At 35.5% G+C, this 15909-nt stretch overlaps 2 protein-coding genes and 1 pseudogene across 3 annotated transcripts; all 3 read right to left on the bottom strand.

Annotated features, from left to right (window-relative positions):
- Window positions 1-1986: 1986 nt before the first annotated feature.
- LOC114713284 (protein MIZU-KUSSEI 1-like) lies at window positions 1987-15119 on the bottom strand. Its single transcript, XM_028897896.1, has 2 exons — window positions 15111-15119; window positions 1987-3122 (listed from the first exon to the last, which is right to left on the bottom strand). Exon 2 carries the CDS (start codon window positions 3099-3101, stop codon window positions 2307-2309), a length of 795 nt encoding a protein of 264 aa, XP_028753729.1. The 5' UTR covers window positions 3102-3122; window positions 15111-15119; the 3' UTR covers window positions 1987-2306.
- Window positions 4341-7508, bottom strand: LOC114713290 (protein Dr1 homolog; annotated as a pseudogene).
- LOC114713287 (protein Dr1 homolog) lies at window positions 9890-13839 on the bottom strand. Of its 2 annotated transcripts, none has more exons than XM_028897899.1 (6): window positions 13636-13839; window positions 13428-13490; window positions 12689-12778; window positions 12040-12134; window positions 11055-11123; window positions 9890-10272 (listed from the first exon to the last, which is right to left on the bottom strand). In XM_028897899.1, the coding sequence occupies exons 2-6, from the start codon at window positions 13480-13482 to the stop codon at window positions 10114-10116; spliced, it is 468 nt and encodes a 155-aa protein (XP_028753732.1). In that variant the 5' UTR covers window positions 13483-13490; window positions 13636-13839; the 3' UTR covers window positions 9890-10113. The 2 variants fall into 2 exon arrangements, with proteins under 2 accessions (XP_028753732.1, XP_028753731.1); XM_028897898.1 differs by having other exon boundaries at window positions 9890-10275; window positions 13636-13838.
- Window positions 15120-15909: the final 790 nt, after the last annotated feature.

Raw genomic sequence — 15909 nt, 5'->3', positions numbered from 1 at the left:
CACTTAGCCACCAAGTATATATGGACCCTACGATCTTCTTCTTCTTTTTCTTTTTTTTAAGAAAACATTTTATAGTACGAAGCTTAAAACTATTAAGGTGTTTCGCAACTCTAAAAATGTTTTTAAAAAGCATTTTTTTCACAAACGAGACAAACTCTTTCATATATTTACTTTATAAATCATAAAAATATTTTTAAAATTATGATTTAGTTTTTATTTAAACACCCTCTACGTTAGACTTTTGCAATGTTGGACGACAATATTTAGGAAGGACAACCTTAATTAATTCTTCTAATTTCTTCGTGGTTGATCTTTTCCCAGTGGTGGGCTGGGGGCGTATAAGTGCACTAATTAAAGCGTCAACTGTGTAATAAAGCACTGTCCAAACTTTATTTGAAGCTTTGAACTTTTGATTCTCTTGAACAATGATGAGGAGATCATGATAATTTGTTTAATTTAATTAATTCTTAATTACTTTCCCCAGCTGTAAGCCACGCCTTTCCTCCCTTTTATTCTCGTCAAATTAAAGCTTTTAGAATGGTACTAATGTGAGGGGAAAAAATTTATGTAACCCTACTCACAGTCATATCAAGTTAAGAAATTGCTTCATATGATAATATCTCATATATCACCATTAAAATTTCTCACATAAAAAAATTAAAAAAATAATTTGATTGTCATTTTCCTTACAGCTCCTCCCGGAGTCTTTTCCTTAGAAGTGGCTGCCAAATAAATATTCCTCCAATCATAAATATAAAACCTATTTATAGTGTAATTTACACTATAAAATAGGTCTTATATTTAGAATTTACACTACAAAATGGGTTTTATATTTAGAACCGGAAGAGTACATTATAAAATAGGTCTTATATTTAGGACTGGAGGAATACTATACTTGATATTCTTCTACATAAACTTCACAAGGTTATGCTTTTCTTTTTTTTCAAAGAATATCAGTTTTTTATTGTTTTGTGAATGGCATGAAATATCACCCAAAGTGATATTATCACATGGCTCTAGAAATCTCAGAAAAGACATTTTAAAATGATAAATAAAGTATATAAATAAGTAGAAAATATTTCTAAATGCGAGCCCAGTCAGTTAATATATTATAAATTCATCATTCACTTAATTTAAATACTATATTCTAATATCACTAACATTGGAAAGCCTGAAAACTAGGATACCTGAAGAGAAAAGGGTGAACATAATTATGACCATATTATCAAGTTAAAGGGATTTTCTTTATTTTTGGACATCTTTGTTATATAACGTTGGTGGGCTATATAGTTTTTACACTTTGCAGCTCTAGCCGCACAGACTACAATGAGTAATCGATTGATGAGAAGAATACAAATTTGAACAATGCCAATTAATTAATTAGACCAAAACAGAAAAAAAGAAAGAAAGAAAACTAATAAAAAGCAGTCAACAAAAGGAAAAGCTGATGGCCAAGTGTATAAACAAAAAGAAAAAGGAAGGCAAAGATGGGGTCTGCCATCACATGTCAGGATATGAAATTTCCAATTTTGTTTTCTTTTCATTTTTCTAATATATATTGCTTTTGATGACTTCTATGATCAGGATTAACAAAGAAAAAATTGTTGGGATCATTTCACAAACAAAATTGGCATCAAAAGCCATGATTAGAACAGTCCTTAGCTTTTTAGACCAAAATACAGAAATATTTTGGATTATAGGTAGATAAAGATGCTCTGATACTGAACAGGAAAACAAATGCATCACAAAAGTAATAATGAAGCTATCATATCCAACAGATAAAGAAGAAAGAGAGAGAATAAAAGGTGATTTAATTGATAAATTGTTATATGAATTATTTTCAATATGATCATATGGATATAAATCTGAATGTGTATGCATATAGAGGGAAGAAACGGTGTAAAGTGCAGAGAAGGCATAACATGACATGGAATAATGAAGTTGATAAAGTTAATGAAACAAATAACAATGTGAAGACATTAATGATTTGCAACGACTTTTTTTGTCTGATCACTAATTGAAAAAGGATTGGGAAAGAAGAAACTATACATAGACACCCTTTCATGACCCACATCACCATGCTGTAAAGTATACTAATCATCCACCATTTTCCACCCCCCTTCCGACACAGTAAGTCCACTTCTCATACTAATCTAAGAAAGGAAAAATAAAAACAGAGAGATAGAAGAGAAGGGCTAAAAAAAAAAAAAAAAAGGAACTTGGAGAAGACTAGGCCTCCATGGATGCTTGGTGTTTCAAAAAAAGGGGAAATTAACTAAGTGGCTAAAACAGAGCTTCCATTGATGCTAGACTCTGAGCAAGTATATGCTGAGCTCAGGAGATCCATTGCTGTCTGGATTCATCATGTAGAAAGCTTCAGAATCTCTGGACCCCACAATTCTCTCAAACTTAGCCCTCATGTACATGACTTCACCTTCACCAGCAGCATCAGATCCAGATTCAGCAGGCAAAACACCAGCACCCATTGAAATTTTCTCCACAGCTTTCAGTATATCCCATTCCTTTGGTCCACATTCTCTTCTTGTAGCAAACCCACATTTCTTCCCATTACAGTACGTCCTCCATACTGGTTCTTCAAGCAATCTCCCAGCTTTCTTCCCTTCTTCCTTCTTCTCCTTGTCACATTCCAGAGCGATTCGAACTAACCCAGATGCCATTTCACGAACAAGACCACTAATTGGTGTGGCAAGCTCGATCAAGAAGGCTGGCTGTGAAGTGGGTTCCTTTTGGAATGCGAAATGTACATGGCCACGTCGATAGCCGAAGAGGGTTCCTACAACTCTGGGACCTAGGCCAAAGGGCAGGCTCGAACGGTTCTTACCAAACTTGGTGAGAATGGATCGAAGCCTTGAGATTGCAATGGCTTGAAGCTTCCGTCTTGATGCTGCCGCTTGTTGTGATGTAGCTGCTGATCCTGGATTCTTGTCATTATCCTCCTTGATTTCCTCTTCCTCAATCATTTTTAAGATTGATTCTGAAGTGGGAGCTTCAGATTCTTCATCACCGACCTTTTTTGTCCAGTGGAAGTGCCTCTTGGAGGAGAAATCTTGGGACGTTCTAGCAGCCATGTCTGTCTTCATCTGAGAAAGAAAAGAAAAAAACTCCTATTAAATATATGAAAGGGTGGGGAAAGAATCTGGTTTCTTCTGCTTTTATTGATATGGAGGGTGCTTTAATTAATTCTCTGTTTCTAGACCTTTGGTGTAAATGCAAGAGAATCCTGACAAAAGAAACATGGGCAGTCCCACCAGCTGATATAGGAAATCAGACACAGAGCGATGGAGGGGTGGGATAGAGTGCATTTCAAATAGAAAAAAAAGAAAGGAATCTAAGGAGACAATGTGTTTGTTGTTTCACTTTCTTGTGGGGCAGAGAGAGAAGGATTGTGCTTGACTATCTCTTTTGACTTGACATCCAAAACGGTAAAAAAATATATAAAAAAAATAAAAGCCAAAACAAACAAAATACAAAGCCATCACTATTGAAACTCGACATGCCCTCACATATCCTCCTGCATCATGTCTTCTAGTGCTGGACGTGCACCCTCATGACATCATCCAATTGTGAGTCCCATGGAATATGTTGGATGCAGAGTCTACATTGCACCTACCTACGAACTGACAGCCCCAGTGTATTTCATTGCTCATTCATGGGCCCCCACCACCAGTTCTCTCTTCTATTTACTTACTCGGCACTAATCCCTCGAGCTAATAATGTGTTTAACTGGCTCAGTCCTATTGAGTGCGTTTCGTAAGTTGAGCAATTGACTCTATACCCATTAATGTGGAGGACTCTTAGCAGCCATTAGAGGCTCTTGAGGCACTAAATATCATTTGCTTCTTTCTTGTTTGGATCAGCCTACCAATATTTGAGGGGCTGGAAAATAGTTGGGATAGTAGGCTCCATGTTTAGATTACTTTTTCACTCAACCGTGTTTAAAACTACGAGTTCATAACTTCAATTTGTTCATAAACTCTAATTGGTTCATAACCTCAATTTTACAAACATTAATCCAAATATCCAATCGCTTCCCCCAAATCCTACAATCATCAATTTTAATAACAGAACCCGGTCGTCAGAATGTATTAAAAGCCCGTTTGGAACACCTTATAAATAGCTTGTAAATAACTTTTCAATAATAATTTACAGAATACGAGGCCAGTATGTGAGAGGAGTTTTGTCTTAATTTGCGTGAAATGTGCTTATAGGGGATTTTTTAAACCTTCCCAAATAAGCCCCAAATCATCTAATTGTGTCAAGCTGATGTTGTTGATAGGTGAGAGGATGCAAGAGATGAAGCAGAATAGTCACACGTAATAATCAATAAAGGTGGGTTTTCATGAACCCTCACTACTTACGTTAGCTTCCAAATATACGGTTTCATAGGGTTCAAATAACTAGCACATCTGCCTAGGGCAGGCGAGTTAGCACACGTTTTTTTGTACATAGTGGAACTACTGAGAAGCAGAGATATGCTTTGCCTATACTTGAAGAAAAATAAATTTATCCTGATAAAAGTTAGCTATCTAAAGTTTGGTCAGCATCTGGCTGCTTGGAAGCAACGGCCCCACCGTTCATCCTAGCACGCGCCTCTGCAAACATCCTTTGCTGCTCCAGCAATGCTTCCTCCTCAGTCATATCGGCTCCATTACTCAACTTGCCAGCTCTTAAAGAGTCCTGCTGCGTAAGGCAACCAAAATCAATAAAATAATTTTATTTTCCTTTCAAGTTAAAACGCAAGCAAAAACAGTGGTCCATAATTAACTTTTCCATTTTAACTGGCCAGTATTAAACGTGTCCTTCCCCCACCTCCCATAGGGACCAGTAGTGACGTATAGAAGGAAAACAAGCTATGGATAGAAACTCTGAGCATTCTTGTCATGAAATTCAGACCACTAATCGACCAAACATCATACTGATGTCGCAAGCACAGAACACTCGATTCAATTTAAAAATTTAAATAGCATCTAGTTTAAGGTTTTTCTTTTTCTTTTTCTTTTTCAAATATAGCTACGGCCGCATGCATAGGTGGACCATAAAGATTACTAGAGATTTCATGGGTGAGATTGATTGATTTTTGCAGCCAAACAATGCGTGTGCAGTGATCTCAGGTATCATACCGAAATAACCTGTGGAAAATCCTAGATGTCAGCCCCGCTTTGAATGGCTGGGGCCCTTCTTTAGGGAACCGTCCACCAGGCTGCGAGTGCCCCCTTAAGATAATCACCCTAGGTGGACCCGGATTTGATAATACAAATTCCGCTTCCATTAGGATGGTATGAACAAGGCCAACTCCAGATTTTCATGGTCTTTTGATAACAAAGCTCACCCACAAAGAAAGAGCGGGGGCAATCAAAAAAGATATACTATTGAAAAGTCAATTATATCATTCTAACAATTCAGAAGAAGCAGGAGCATTGAAAGGAAACAAAATACCATGGTCTCGATCCTATGCTGCTCATATGCTGCGTAAACTTCCTCAATGTACTCACTAAATCCAAGAACCTGAATAGAGCAGGTGTAAGTCAATAAAAAATGTTTCAGCCGCGTCAGTAAATATATAATCTAACCAATCTTCACCAAATATCAACCATTACAAACAAAACGGAAAGCCACTTCTATAAACGTTAATAACATGATAAAGTATATTCAGAAGCCAAATGACAGCACAGGATACATTTATCCTTGAGAAAAGTAAAAATTGGCTGCCATTTGCCACAGAACCACAACAAAGAGAAAGAAATATAAAAACCAACACGGTCACTTTAAAAAAGATACATAGGCATAAACAGAACAACAGGATACACTAGGATATAAATCAAAGCAGAAACACACATGGCTTGAGCAATGCGTTAGGCAGATAAGTAACCTGTAAAGCCTTCAATACATGCTCTGGTGCAATTGTCCGTTTATCCTCTCTATTACAGACTTCATTGGACTCTGATGATACAGGTTTATGAACTCTACAAAAATATAGATCAACCGACAAAATCATATTCAGTAATAAAATTGAAACCTAAAAGAGAATTCAAGCAACGCAACATTTTTTTTAAAGTCGATAAGCATGGAAGTGCTAAGAAGAAAGAGAAGACAGCATGAGAATAACTTCAACATGTTCGTATTTGTAATACATAAGACAGCAGAGTTAAAAGAGTGTTTACTAAATTTACAAAGTAGGCACCCGACAAAAACTCACAAACGAATAACATGATGGGAATTTTGCATATTCATGACCAAATTAAGAATAAGAAGTTCATCAACTAATGCTCCCAAAATATCTGCTAAAATTTGCCTTCGACAATCATGAGTAACACGTGATAGAGAAAATCATCAAAATATAGGTCGAACAAATAAAGCAGAAGTAACAGCTTCATTAACGAAAAAAGGAAGTAACAGCTAAAATTTAAGAAGCAATCAAGGGAAAGAAAATGAAATAAGGAAGTGTAGGGAGTCCCTGGGTTAATAAAGATTTTGTTTGATAATGAAATCACCAAAAGTTACATAACACTTCTCACCTACACAGCATTCAATCAATAGATCTTGTGCATCTCTTGCGACACGTACATCAGGGGTAGCATCTCTTTAATAATTTTTGTCATAGTTGCTGCGGGGAAAAAAAATTGTTTCGGCAAGTGAGCAAAGCCACGAGGCATTAACGATAAACTTACAAAGGAAATCATTCGGGCCTTAGGTCCCATCAAAATTAAAGAAACCAGACACCACCATCATTAGCAGCAATAACCTAAACAGTAGTTAGTAATAGTCAGGAAAAAGCGAAACATCAACAGTACAAGATCCTAGTTCAAAGTAAGAAATATAAATCCAGCTAAGTATTGGCTTGTTGATGTCAACTCGTTAACCAGAAATAAAAGTTCGCCATTTATGCTCTCTCTTAACATCCAGTTTAAGTAAGGCCACATTCGGTTATTCCGGCAAAACAAAATCAACGATTTTGAATTTCAATTTAAAATTAAAAGTATCATAAAGATGTCTCAGAAATATAGATGTATATGGAATATCTTGATTTTTAAATTCAGTCATCTGGATCTTCTGGAGTTAGTGGAGCAGGTTAATTCAAAGTAATATCGGGCGAACAGGTTCTTGCGCATAAGCCCAAATGATTGTGTTTCTAAAATAATCAATTTTCCAATCTCAAAGTCATCTTGTCCATCCAAACAATTTCAATGTTAAGTTAGGGAAGAACAATTTAGATCAACAACAAATAAAATTCACAAAATAGGGTAAAATTACCTTTAGGAAGGGAAGCGTCTTCCTTTGATTTCCCCACGATGTCCATCGAATCCATATTGTAACCTTAAATCCAATTACACCAACCGTTAAGAGTTACCGCACAGATATTCACATCTGAAGAGAGGACAAAAGGGGGGAGAGAAAAGTACAGATCTAAACAAAGCATTGAATAAGGATGAGAAAAAAGAAGCAAATCACCGATTTACCAGCTCGAATCGAGGAGAGGAACCCAAATTTGTCAAGAGGGAACAGATGACGAGTCAACCGATCGAAGATCCGAGTTGCAGTAAGATCAGAAACAGAAGGAGGGAGGACATCGTTGATATATGGATTTATCAGAGATGCACATGACGGTCTGGATAACAGATCAAGTTCTCGCTCGCATGCGAATACGGCGACTACAGTTCTGGAGCGCGTTATCCCCGGCTTCTTTCACGCGCTAAACGAAGCGCGTGGGAGGTGATAAAAGATCCGAACCTTTACCGGATAGGGCGGATCCGTTATCGTTACCCACTATTATTGATATAAAATATAGATTTGCGTGATTTAAAATAAAATAAATCCGAAAAATATCAGGTTCCTGGAGCCTGGAAAATCCCATTAAAGAGTTAATTGCCCGCTCTGTGAAATTTGTTTAAGATGTCTTTGCATGGATAATGTTTGAGTGTAAAATGAGTAAATGTCCTTAGTGACTTAAAATGGAAAAAATAATTCAAGGGAAATTTTCCTAAAACTATAAAATCACCAATTTGCGCTTAATGACATGAAATAAAAAAAAATTATTACCTCATGTCTTTAATATAAATACAATTAACTAGTTTAGAAAAATTAATGAAATTAAATAAAGAGACAATTTATTTAGCCTTCTTAAGTTATTAACTCCTGTCTTTAATATAAAATACAATTTATTCAACTTTTTAATTTTTTTAAATTAATTTTTATATTAAGAAGCCGAGTTAGCATAAAAAAAATCTATGAAATAAGGGCAATAACCAACAACAAGGTGTGTACATGTGTTTTTACGAAAACATCATTGCATATTTTAAAACTTTTGTGTGAAGCAGAGGTTTTTCTCTGATGATGTTGAGATTTAATTTATATTAGAAAGTTATGATTACAAACACCAAAGGAAGGTGCATAGCAAGTTAGAATATCTTTTTTGCACATAATGGGGTTTTCTTGCACATTCGAAACTTTCTGACACATTGTTGAAGCTTTTTGTTTAGTTGGCAGAACATCTTTTACCAATTTGGTAGAAATTCTCTAAACCAGGGCACAGAGAAGATTGTTTGGTCATTATTTTGAATCTCAGATAATGACGATAATCTATATCCATCAGCAACTTTATTATAAGCACCCAACTCTTTTCGTTTATCATCAACATTAAAAATCCAAAAGGTGGTTGACAATATGGAATCAGCCACATGTTCATCATAAAATTGAAGCGACAATTAATTGTCTATCCCATGTGCCTCCGAGGAAATACCCCACCTTCTTCTTGATCGCATCATAAAGCAATATTTAGTCATTAAAACCAAAGCAAAAAGAGAATTACCATTTGCAGTAAGCAGCCTCCATATTGTCAGAATAATTCAGATAAAAGCAGGGTTTGGAAGAAAGGGTTGGAAAACTTTTGCCATGTCCTGAAGAAGGATGTCGCTTTACGTATCAGAAATCAAGTAGCTAAAGAAGCCCTTGTGTTGCCAGTTGCAGGTGAAGGCGTGGACTATTTTACATGGTGCTGCTTCAATTCTACCATCTTAGATGCCTTAGTTTTTGAAATAAAGATATTTTCCCCCCTTACAGAGACAAGCAAAGCCTGAATTATAAAATTTAGGACTACGTCCTATAGTAAACGCACAAAAACTTGGCAAATGTGTTCTTGTCTTCCAGGAACATTCCATTCGTCCCGGATAAATCATTATGACCTCACCGAGCCCAATAATCAGCATACCAGATAGCATCCAGAAACTTGACATGCCCTATGATACCCTCCTTCATCATGTCTCCTACTGCTGGACGTGCACCTTCATGACATCACCAGAGTGTACGTTGCACCTACCTACGAACTTGACAGCCCTAGTGTATTCATTGTTCATTAATGGGGCCCCTCCACCAGTTCTCTCTTCTATTTACTTACTCGGCACTAGTCTCTCAACTTAACGTCTTTAACTTGCTCAGACGTAAGAGTTTCGCAAGGTGAGCAATTGACTATATACCCATCAATTTGGAAGACCCTTAAGAGCCTTTAGAGGCTCTTGAGGCACTAAATATCATTTGCTTCTTTCTTGTTTGGATCAGCCTACCAATATTTGAGGGGTTGGAAAATAGTTGGGCAGTTGTCTCTATGTTTGGATTACCTTTTCACTCAACCGCGTTTAAAACTATAAGTTAGATTAGAAACGACTTGGATTAACTATTCGCTCAGACTCCGATTTTCAAGCTCTAATTTGTTCAAACTTCAATTTTACAAACATTAATCCAAATATCAAATCGCTTCCCCCAAATCCTATAGTCATCAATTTTAATAGGAAAAACAGAGCCCGGTCGTCTGCATGTATTAAATCATCTAATTGTGTCAAGCTGATGTTGTTGATAGGTGAGAGGATGCAAGAGATGAAGCAGAATAGTCACACGTAATTATCAATAAAGGTGGGTTTTCATGAACCCTCACTACTTACGTTAGCTTCCAAATATACGGTTTCATAGGGTTCAAATAACTAGCACATCTGCCTAGGGCAGGCGAGTTAGCACACGTTTTTTTGTACATAGTGGAACTACTGAGAAGCAGAGATATGCTTTGCCTATACTTGAAGAAAAATAAATTTATCCTGATAAAAGTTAGCTATCTAAAGTTTGGTCAGCATCTGGCTGCTTGGAAGCAACGGCCCCACCGTTCATCCTAGCACGCGCCTCTGCAAACATCCTTTGCTGCTCCAGCAATGCTTCCTCCTCAGTCATATCGGCTCCATTACTCAACTTGCCAGCTCTTAAAGAGTCCTGCTGCGTAAGGCAACCAAAATCAATAAAATAATTTTATTTTCCTTTCAAGTTAAAACGCAAGCAAAAACGGTGGTCCATAATTAACTTCTCCATTTTAACTGGCCAGTATTAAATGTGTCTTTCCCCCACCTCCCATAGGGAGCAGTAGTGACGTATACGAGGAAAACAAGCTATGGATAGAAACACCGGGAATTTTCTTGTCATGAAATTCAGACCATTAATCGACCAAACATCAAACTGATATCGCAACCACAGAACACTCGATTCAAGTTAAATATCATCATAGTTTTAAATATCAATTTAAAATTTTCAATATCATCATAGTTTGAAGGTTTTTTTTTTCTTTTTCAAATATAGCTACTGCCGCAAGCATAGGTGGACCATAAAGATTACTAGAGATTTCATGGGTGACATTGATTTTTGCAGCCAAACAATGCATGGGCAGTTATCTCAGGTATCATACCGAAATACCCTGTGGAAAATCCTAGATGTCAGCCCCACTTTGAGTGGCTGCGGCCCTTCTTTAGGGAACCGTCCACCAGGCTGCGAGTGCCCCCTTAAGATAATCACCCTAGTTGGCCCCGGATTTGATAATACAAATTCCGCTTCCATTAGGATTGTATGAACAAGGCCAACTCCAGATTTTCATGGTCTTTTGATAACAATGCTCACCCACAAAGAAAGAGCGGGGGCAATCAAAAGAGATATACTATTGAAAAGTCAATTATATCATTCTAACAATTCAGAAGAAGCAGGGGCATTGAAAGTAAACAAAATACCATGGTCTCAATCCTATGCTGCTCATATGCTGCGTAAACTTCCTCAATGTACTCACTAAATCCAAGAACCTGAATAGAGCAGGTGTAAGTCAATAAAAATGGTTTCAGCCACGTCAGTAAACACATAATCCAACCAATCTTCACAATTTCACACAAATATAATTGTGATTATGTAGAACAAACTTGCTAGTAAGGATGGAGCAGGGATTAAAGAGGAAGCAAAAAAGGGTGTCTAATTAAGAGATTATCCTTACAAGAAACATAGATCTAATCGTAGACAATAATGCAGCAATTGAATAGAAAAGAATAGAGTGGGGTCAAAGAAGATAACAATGCAACAAATTATAACCAAACCACTTTTTTCTTCTAGAAAGAAAATTAATTAAAGAGAGAAAAAATGAAATTGCCCTTGATCCTATCAAGTAATGACATAACTTCCATAAGCTGCGTCAATAAAACCTATTATCCAATGGTGATCTTCGTGTTAGAGATGAAGCTATATGGCGTTTATCCCACTCCACTTCAACTAACGATACATGACCATTTATGATCATGTGCCCTTAAAAGGGTTTATCGCCCATCATATTCAGAAGCTATGTGGTGTTTATCCCACTCCAATTCAAGTAACAATACATGACCATTAATGATCATGTGCCCTTCCAAGGGTTTAACGCCCATCATATTCACCAAATATCAACCATTACACACAAAATGGAAAGCCACTTCTATAACCTGTACGTTAATAACATGATAAAGTATATTAAAAAAGAAGATAAATGACAGCACAGGATACATTTATCCTTGAGAAAAGTAAAAACTGGCTGCCATTTGCCACAGAACCACAACAAAGAGAAAGAAGTATAAAAACCAATACGGTCATGTTAAAAAAGATACATAGGCAGAAACAGAACAACGGGATACACTAGGATATAAATCAAAGCAGAAACACATATGGCTTGAGCAATGCGTTAGGCAGATAAATAACCTGTAAAGCCTTCAATACATGCTCTGGTGCAATTGTCCGTTTATCCTCTCTATTACAGACATCATTGGACTCTGATGATACAAGGTTTATGAACTCTACAAAAATATAGATCAACCAACAAAATCATATTCAGTAATACAATTGAAACCCAAAAGTCAGAAGATTCAAGCAACTCAACATTTTTTTAAGTCGATAAGCATGAAAGTGCTAAGAAGAAAGAGAAGACAGCATGAGAATAACTTCAACATGTTCGTATTTGCAATACATAACACAGCAGAGTTAAAAGAGGGTTTACTAAATTTACAACATAGGCACCCAACAAAAACTCAAACGAATAACATGATGGGAATTTTGCATATTCATGACCAACTTTAGAATAACAAGTTCATCAACTAATGCTCCCAAAACATCTGCGACAGTTTGCCTTCTACAATCATGAGTAACATGTCATAGACAAATCATTAAAATACAGGTCGAACAAACAAAGGAGAAGTAACAGCTTAGGAAAAAAAAAAAAAAGGAAGTAACAGCTAAAATTTAAGAAGCAATCAAGGGCAAGAAAACGAAATAAGGAAGTGTAAGGAGTCTCTGGGTTAATAAAGATTTTGTTTGATAATGAAATCACCAAAAGTTACATAACACTTCTCACCTACACAGCATTCAATCAATAGATCTTGTGCATCTCTTGCGACACGTACATCAGGGGGTAGCATCTCTTTAATAATTTTTGTCATAGTTGCTGCGGGGAAAAAAATTGTTTCGGCAAGTGAGCAAAGCCACGAGGCATTAACGATAAACTTACAAAGGAAATCATTTGGGCCTTAGGTCCCATCAAAATTAAAGGAACCAGACACCACCATCATTAGCAGCAATAACCTAAACAGTAGTTAGTAATAGTCAGGAAAAAGCGAAACATCAACAGTACAAGATCCTAGTTCAAAGTAAGAAATATAAATCCAGCTAAGTATGGCTTGTTGATGTCAACTCGTTAACCAGAAATAAAAGTTCTGTGCCATTTATGATCTCTCTTCACATCCTGTTTTAATAAGGCTACATTAGGTTATTCCGGCAAAACAAAATCAACGATTTCAAATTTCAATTTAAAATTAAAAGTACCACGAAGATGTCTCAGAAATATAGATGTATATGAAATATCTTGATTTTTAAATTCAGTCATCTGGATCTTCTGGAGTTAGTGGAGCGGATTAATTCAAAATAATACCGGGCGAACAGGTTCTTGCGCATAAGCCCAAATGATTGTATTTCTAAAATAATCAATTTTTCAATCTCAGAATCATCTTATCCATCAAAACAATTTCAATGTTAAGTTAGGGAAGAACAAATTTAGATCAACAACAAATAAAATTCACAAAATAGGGTAAAATTACCTTTAGGAAGGGAAGCGTCTTCCTTTGATTTCCCCACGATGTCCATCGAATCCATATTGTAACCTTAAATCCAATTACACCAACCGTTAAGAGTTACTGCACAGATATTCACATATGAAGAGAGGACAAATGGGGGGGGGAGAAAAGTACAGATCTAAGACAAAGCATTGAATAAGGATGAGAAAACAGAACCAAATCACCGATTTACCAGCTCGAATCGAGGAGGAGAGGAACCCCAATTTGTCAAAGAGTGAATAGATGACGAGTCAACCGATCGAAGATCCGAGTTGCAGTAAGATCAGAAACCGGAGGAGGGAGGACATCGTTGATATATGGATTTATCAGAGACGGACATGACGGTCTGGATAAGAGAGATCAAGTTCTCGCTCGCATGCGAATACGGCGACTACAGTTCTGAAGCGCGTTGTCGCCAGCTTCCTTCACTCGCTAAAGAAGCGCGTCGTAGTTGATAAAAGATCCGAACTATTGCCGGATCCAATATTACTCCTCCTATCCTTAATATACTCCTCCTGTCCTTATTATAAGACCCAATTTGACTTTTTATTTGGTTCTAATTATAAGACCCAATCCATTTTTTCTCTTATATTATGTATTTTTCCAAGATAATCCTTCTAATAATGATAGTTTAGCCAATATACTTAATTAGCAAGGATATTTTAGGAATAACAACACTTATTTTTATAAATAACCAACTTAACTTACTTCCTTAATCTCCTCAAATAAGTCAATTGGGTCTTATAATTAGGACCGGAGGAGTAATACCAATTTAACTAATTTCATTAGATTAAAAAATTAGGTAAATTAGTTAATTATAAGAAATACTCTTTTGATTCTTAATATAAGACTCATTTAACTAATTTGATTAAATTAAAAAAGTTAGATAAGTTAGTTAATTACAAGAAATGTGACATATTTTTCTTAAAATAGCATAATCATCTTTCTTAATACCCCTCTCCCTCTTTTACTTGATTATGGTTGAGAGAGTATCTACAAAGGTAATTTAGAGAAAATTGATAAATATAAGAAATGGGTCCTATATTTATGACTAAAACTAACTCAATAATTGGGTCCTATATTAAGGATCGGAGGAGTATAACACGTTTTTCCTAAAATACCATAATCATCTTTCTTAATACCTCATCTTTCTCTTTTACTTGATTATGGTTGAAGGAGTATTTATAGTAGTAATTTAGAGAAAATTGATAAATATGATAAATATGTCTTATATTTAGGACCAAAATCAACTCAAAAAAATCATCTCAATAATTAGGTCCTATATGAAGGACGGGAGGAGTATTATGAATCATCAAATTTAAAATAAATAGATTTACGTGGGGACGTAAAATAAAATAAGAGTTTATTGCAAACGTCTTTTTTTTTTAAAAAAAAAAAGAGTTTATTGCAAATAAATATATATTTTCTTGATTTAAAATAAAATAAATCCGAAAAATATCAGGTTGCTGGTGCCTGGAAGATCCCATTAAAGAGCTAATTGCCCGCTCTGTGAAATTTGTTTATGTCTTTGCATGGATAATGTTTGAGTGTAAAACGGGTAAATTGTCCTCAGTGACTTAAAATGGAAAAAATAATTCAAGGAAAATTTTCATGAAACTATAAAATCACCGATTTGCCTTTAATGACATGAAATAAAAAAATTATTACCTCATATCTTTAATATAAAATACAATTAACTAGTTTAGAAAAATGACTGAAACTAAATAAAGATACAATTTTTTTAACAAAAATAAAGATACAATTTATTTATTCTTCTTAAGTTATTAACTATTATCCTTAATATAAAATACAATTTATTAAATTTTTTAATTTTTTAAATTAGTTCTTATATTAAAAATCAAGTTATAAATAAAAAAATCTATGAAATAAGGGCAATAACTAACAAGAAGTTGCTAGCCTTTGTGTTTTTTACGAAATTGTCAGTCCATATTTTAAAATTTTTGTGTGAAATAGAGTTTTTCTCTAATAGCGATAAGATTTAATTTATATTAGAAAGTTATGATTACAAAGACGAACGGAAGTTGCATAGCAAGTTAGAATATCTTTTCGGCACACAATGGAGTTTTCTCGCACATTCGAAACCTTTTTGACACATTGTTGAAGCTTTTTGTTTAGTCGGTAGAACACCCTTTACCAATTTGGTGGGAATTTTCTAAACCAGGGCACAGAAAAGATTGTTTGGTCATTATTTTGAATCTCAGATAAGGACGATAATCTATATCCATCAGCAACTTTATTATAAGCACCCAACTCAGTTTCGTTTACCATCAACATTAAAAACCCAAAAGGTGGTTGACAATATTGAATCAGCCACATGTTCATCATAAAATTGAAGCGACAATTACTTGTCTACCCCATGTGCCACCGAGGAAGTACCCCACCTTCTCCTTGATCACATCATAAAGCAATATTTAGTCATTAAAACCAAAGCAAGAGGAGAATTATC

The sequence above is a fragment of the Neltuma alba genome, unplaced genomic scaffold (genome assembly GCF_004799145.2).
Source record: "Neltuma alba isolate B1F8T4 unplaced genomic scaffold, ASM479914v2 tig00011422_pilon, whole genome shotgun sequence".
Lineage (NCBI taxonomy): Eukaryota > Viridiplantae > Streptophyta > Magnoliopsida > Fabales > Fabaceae > Neltuma > Neltuma alba.
The sequence above is the reverse complement of the archived record's forward strand: the minus strand, read 5'-3'. Positions and strand labels throughout refer to the sequence as shown.

Bases quoted from the DNA above. Each gene is read 5' to 3' on its own strand.
- LOC114713287 (XM_028897898.1), bottom strand. From the start codon at position 13,482: ATGGATTCGATGGACATCGTGGGGAAATCAAAGGAAGACGCTTCCCTT. The intron at 12,779-13,427 runs GTAATTTTACCC...TTTTCCCCGCAG, and splicing joins AGACGCTTCCCTTCCTAAAG to CAACTATGACAAAAATTATT. The intron at 12,135-12,688 runs GTGAGAAGTGTT...ATATTTTTGTAG, and splicing joins ATTGATTGAATGCTGTGTAG to AGTTCATAAACCTTGTATCA.
- LOC114713284 (XM_028897896.1), bottom strand. From the start codon at position 3,101: ATGAAGACAGACATGGCTGCTAGAACGTCCCAAGATTTCTCCTCCAAG.